Here is a 5,074-nt window from a genome sequence, read left to right on the forward strand (position 1 = left end):
GCTTGAGGGATTGGCTTACTACGTACCATGTGGGGATGCGGTAGGAGAGGCATCTGGCAGGGTCTGGCTGTGGCTCCTGGTGGCTGGACAAGGGTTGCTGGCAGGAGCAGCCCCAGGTCGCACAAAGTCCTGGGGTCCTGGGGTCCGCTGGGGTGGGGAAGACCCTGGTTCTGGGCAGCCGTTGATCAGCACGATGGGTATGTCCACCATGGAGTTGGCGATGGATGGGGGGCAGCTGCTGGCATGCTCCTTGTCCAGTGGCGGGGAGCAGGCTGCTCTGGGCTGGCCCCTGCTTGGTGTGGTACTGCTGGGCACCTGGTTGTCACTGGCTCTTGTGCACAGGGACCCTGGGCCAAGGCTGTGGAGACTGGAGGAAGAGCTGGCTGGGCTTTCCAAGGACCTAGAAGATGACTGTGGGCTGGAGATGCTGGAGCGGAGGAGAGACTGGCTGCTGCAGGGGGAGAGAGCACCAGATGGGCAGCGTGTTAGGGTGGTGAGGTGGGCACTCAGGGGGTGGAGCTGGGCCCTGTCATTAGTGACCTGGGTGCCTATGGCTTTGGCCAAATAAAATATAGGGTGTCCCAAAATTCACGCCAGATTTGAATTTTGGGTGAGCATTAACAACAACAATAACAACAACAAATAAAAGCCTAATTTTACTTGGTTTATTGAATCACATTCTAATATCTGTTGCCCTTGATTTCAGTCCCTTCAATTTGATAAGCATTACCAAGTACCAATGATGGCCCAGGAGCAGGGACAATGAAGACCAATGAAGACCACGGCTTTGCGTATGTGCCAGCAAAGCCGTGGGGGCCATTTACCCGATGTGCTATTCCATACATAACCCTATACTGTGTACTTTATGAATCAATTAAAATTTACAATTTTTAATTATAAACCTGTGTTTTCTATCAAAATTACTTCTTGCGTGAATTTTGGGACACTCTATACTATAGACTCCACTCCCTACAGCCCAGAGCAAAAGGCATGCCTACCCGATCCCCAAGGGGTGCTGAAAAATACAGAAATGTCCCTGCACTGTGGTCTTCGGTTAATTAAAGTAGCCGAGTAAGCTGACCCTTCACAGGTCATGTGGTCTGGACGGGTTCCCTCTGCTTTCCCAGCGAGGCAGGTCTGACTGAGCTGTCACACCAGCCTCTCCATCACCCCATCGCCCCCGAGAGCCCTGCACACAGGCTGGCCCCGGATCGGACCATGTCTGCGCTCATGCAGAGGGAATTCTCTAGCTGGAGAAGGGGAGGAGGCCAGCTCTGCCTCCAGCCAGACCTCTCCCTGTGCTCAGAGGCCGGTGCCAGTGGGCATGGCCAAGGGATCCCAGTCTCCTTGCCAGGGACTCCCTTGGCACAGTGGCTTTGGAATCGGTGTAGGGGGCAGAGGTCCTGGGCAGGATGGGTGTGTGTGCAGCTCTGCTGTGGGGCCTGCAGAGAACTGGGCGGTGATGGCACAAAAGAGAACAGCTACTTTTACTTTTGGTGCATGCCCAGATTTTTGCTGACAGAGCAGGCTATCTCTCTATGATGTGCGTGTGCGTGCGTGCGTGCGTGTGTGTTGTGGAGGCAACATCAGAAGTCATAGAGGGAGTGACCTACCTTCCAAATACGTAGCTGACATCCGTCGCTGGGTGGGCCGACACCATAGAGACCCCGTTGCCTCCAAGTGTGGCTGGGCCTCCCAGGCCCTTCTCCAGGCCTGGAGAAGCCATCAGGGGGGAACCAAAGCCATGGGGGCCTGAGGCCTTGCTCCTCGTGCAAGGGATGGAGATGGTGGGAGAGGGTGGGGGATGAGAGGACAGAGCCCCAGGCGGGGGAGGAGGGCGCTGGTGCCCAATGCCTTGGTTCCCAGAGAAGATGAGGCTTTCACTGCTGCTTCGAGTCTCTCGGGGGATGTCTCTGGAAAGGAGGAGGCCACCATTGCGTGGGGAGCCGAAAGGCGGGGTGACAGATGGGCTGGAGCAGCGCTGGGGGCCATCGTGGCACCTTGATCTGGCGGAGGTCACCTCGATGTACTTTATATCTTTGGGGAGAGAAGCAGACCGTTGGTGAAACCGGGAGCCTGGACTAACAGGACGGGAATGCTGGGAGGGTCCTGAAGACCAATGGTCTCCCCTCTTTTATGTCGATGAGGAAACAGGGGCAGAGAGGAGGAGCTCATTGGACGCAGAATTAGCATCCGGCTCCACCTTCAGGGCTCAGTGCCAACGTCACCCTCTTTGTGACATCTTCCCCTGAGTGGGGAGATGCAGTCGGATAAGCAGGCCTCGGAGTCAGACCTGGGTTTCAGATGTGGCTCTGCCGCTTACCCTCTGAGAGAGCGTGGCCAACACCTTCGCCTAGAGAGGCTCAGTCTCCACACCTGGGAAATGGGGGTGGCTATGCCAAGCCTCTTGGTGGTACAGGAAGGAGGAAAGGAGATGAACGTAGGGGGCCCAGCACTGCGCCTGGCACATAGTAAGCCCTTTAAAACGGACACATAGGAAGCCCTTTGTGTATGCCCCACACTCTGGGCTGAAATGCCCGCTTACCAGAGTGTGCCAGTCACGTCTTCTGATGCCTCTCTTGCTCAGGGTGTGTGAAAGCTGTTTCTATGTCTGTCCCTACAGCGAAGGCTCGGTTGCACCCTAGGGACACCCAGTGAGCATTTAAAGTCGTAATGCCTAGGCTCCACCCCAAACCAATGGGACCAGCATCTCCCGGGTGGGCTCAGGCCTCAGGTTGTTTGTTTGGTTCCCCAGGTGATGCCAGCGCGCATGGAGATGAACAGAACCTCAGGCTCCAGCCCAGGCCTACTGGACCTGGATCTGCAGTTTTAGCAAGAACCCTGGGTTCTGGGCCCACCTTAGAGTTTGGGGACTTTGCTTTGGAGCAGGAGCTCGCTGAGGGCAGGGCTTGCGGCATTGCTAAGCCGGGGGGCTCCACAGCCGGGGCCACGCTGGGAGCTGGTGCACAGTGATTGGTGATCACACCGGGCCCAGGCTGCTGACTCACTGCAAAGCTCTCTCCATTCCCCAGGGGGGGCGCCCAGGACTCTTGTCCTCAGACCATGTTCCTCCCTGAAGTAGGGTGCCCTGTGGTTCTCCCCAAGGTGAGGATTGACACCCAGCAAGGGTGGTGGAAGGTGGGGGTTCCCCAGATGCTTGTTTCTGGAGGGCTGTCCTGCCCCTGCTTCCCAGGTTGGAAACTGGGACAGAGTCAGCGGGAACTGCACCCTCAGCGCCTGTCTTCCAGCCTCCCACCCACTTGGGTTCTGGCACACGCACCTCGCGGGCTGTGACTATGGAGTCCCGGCCTGCCCCAGCCCGCTCTGGGGCAGGGCTGCTGGCTCTGCTCACCGTTACTGCCTCTGTCTGAGCCTGCTTGGGCCAGGGTTGGGGTGCACGGTTGCATCAGATGAGGGGCTGGCAGGCTGACCTGGGCTTGCTGTTCCAGGGGTGGAGGCACAGGCCTGGCTTTGTCATCAGGCAAACCTGGGTGTGAGTCCTGGCTTTGCCACGTTCCCGCCAAGAGGCATCGGGTAACTTTCCTAACCACGCGGAACCTCAGTTTCCTCATCCGCGAAGTGGGGATCTAAATCCAGCCTCTAAAACACAGGGATGAATGGGGCCTGGAGTCTGGCCCAGGGTGGGCTCCTGGGAGCATCTTCTCCCTGCCTGCTTTTGGGGGCAGATGGCTCATACTCTCTGGCTAAGGTGTGGGTCCCACTGTGGAGGGCAATAGGAGACTGTCTGGCACAATGTGCTGTGGGCTCTGAAAGAAATGAGGTCTTGGAATGGGGTGGATTCTTCTGGAAGGTTGGCAAGCGCAACTTGTATTTTTATAGGACTTCATAGTGTTTACACCCGTGATCCTTTCAAGCTTCACTACAGCCGTTATGCCCAATGTCAGAAGATATTGCTTTTAAAGAGGAGGAAACGGAGGCTCAGAGAAAGGTGGGAGTGGAACTAACATTTATGGCACAATTTTTAGTAAAGTTGGGTATTTATTAAGTGCTTTGTGCCAGCATTATTACCTGTATTAGTTTATTCAGCCCTCACGATAACTCTATTGCAGTGGGAAATATTATCAATTCCATATAACAGATGAGAAATCAAGGTTCAGAAAGGTTAAGTGAGTTATCCGATGCCACACAGCCAGGAATAGAGGACCCCTCCCTCCTGCTCCTTTGCTCTGATTGGGGGCCTCTTCCGGGAGGAGGGGTTCCTTGGGACCCTTTCCCAAGGCCTTGCCCGGTGAGAAGGTACTTGGCTGCTTTGGGGAGGGCCTGTTGGTCTGGGGAAGCTGTGGGCTCCTTCCTTACTGGGTCCCCCAAACACTTGGGAAAGGCCTTTCTGGCAGGAGGAGCAAGCAGCGGGGAGAGTGCAGGAGGAGTCCTGGAGCCTGAGTCACCTCCTGCTGCTGCCCCGAGGTGGATGTGGCTAGGGGAGGTGGCTGCCCCCACCCATCACCTGGTGCAGTCACTGTTTACAGCCCATGGGGCAAGTCTGAGCAGTGCTCAGTGGATCCAGGCACCAGCGCTGGCCGGGTGGGTGGGTGGGGTCATGTGGGTCGGGAGAGGAGAGACAATTATTAGACACTTTTCACTTGAGATTGGCAAACAGCCTTGTTTGGCAGAAATTGCTGGAAAATGAAATATGGGGGCCTGTTCCAAAGATGGGGAGGGGTGGCAGAGAGGATAAAGAAAGGAATATGGTGGTGGCTTCTAGGAGCCACATCCTCTGTGGGATGCGAACCTGTCCCTCCAACCCCTCCTCTCTCCCTGCAGAGTAAGCCTGAGGAAAGGTAAGCAAGAGGCTGGGGTAGGGAAGCTGGGGGAGGTTTGGGGCTCTGGGGAGATGGGGCCTCAGAAGATGACCCACAGTGCCTCCAAGGGGATTTATTCTATGCAGCCCTGGAGGGTGGGAAACTAGCTCCAAGGAAGAGAGAAAGCAAGGACATGACCTTGAAGCCCAGAAGCCTGGGCTTTTAGGCCTGACCTATATCATCACTAGCAGTGTGGCCGTGGGCCATTGCTTCCCCGCAGTGTTCTCAGCTGTAAAATGAGGTTATCACTCTTT

The 5,074-nt window shown here is 56.1% G+C and overlaps 1 protein-coding gene across 8 annotated transcripts in view; it reads right to left on the reverse strand.

Annotated features, from left to right (window-relative positions):
- The window catches only part of TNS4 (tensin 4), a 21,572-nt gene that overhangs the window by 9,283 nt on the left and 7,215 nt on the right, over positions 1-5,074 (reverse strand). For 7 of the 8 annotated variants that reach the window (XM_015570914.1, XM_015570912.1, XM_015570910.1 and 4 more), the window contains exons 3-4: positions 1,614-2,037; positions 27-451 (exon numbers count right to left, since the gene is read on the reverse strand). In XM_015570914.1, the coding sequence (XP_015426400.1) occupies positions 27-451; positions 1,614-2,037 (849 nt within the window). Of the gene's footprint in view, positions 1-26; positions 452-1,613; positions 2,038-3,352; positions 3,596-5,074 lie in introns of those variants that run through there. The other variant, XM_015570915.1, reaches the window with a different exon arrangement.

This window comes from Myotis davidii, unplaced genomic scaffold, assembly GCF_000327345.1.
Source record: "Myotis davidii unplaced genomic scaffold, ASM32734v1 scaffold327, whole genome shotgun sequence".
Lineage (NCBI taxonomy): Eukaryota > Metazoa > Chordata > Mammalia > Chiroptera > Vespertilionidae > Myotis > Myotis davidii.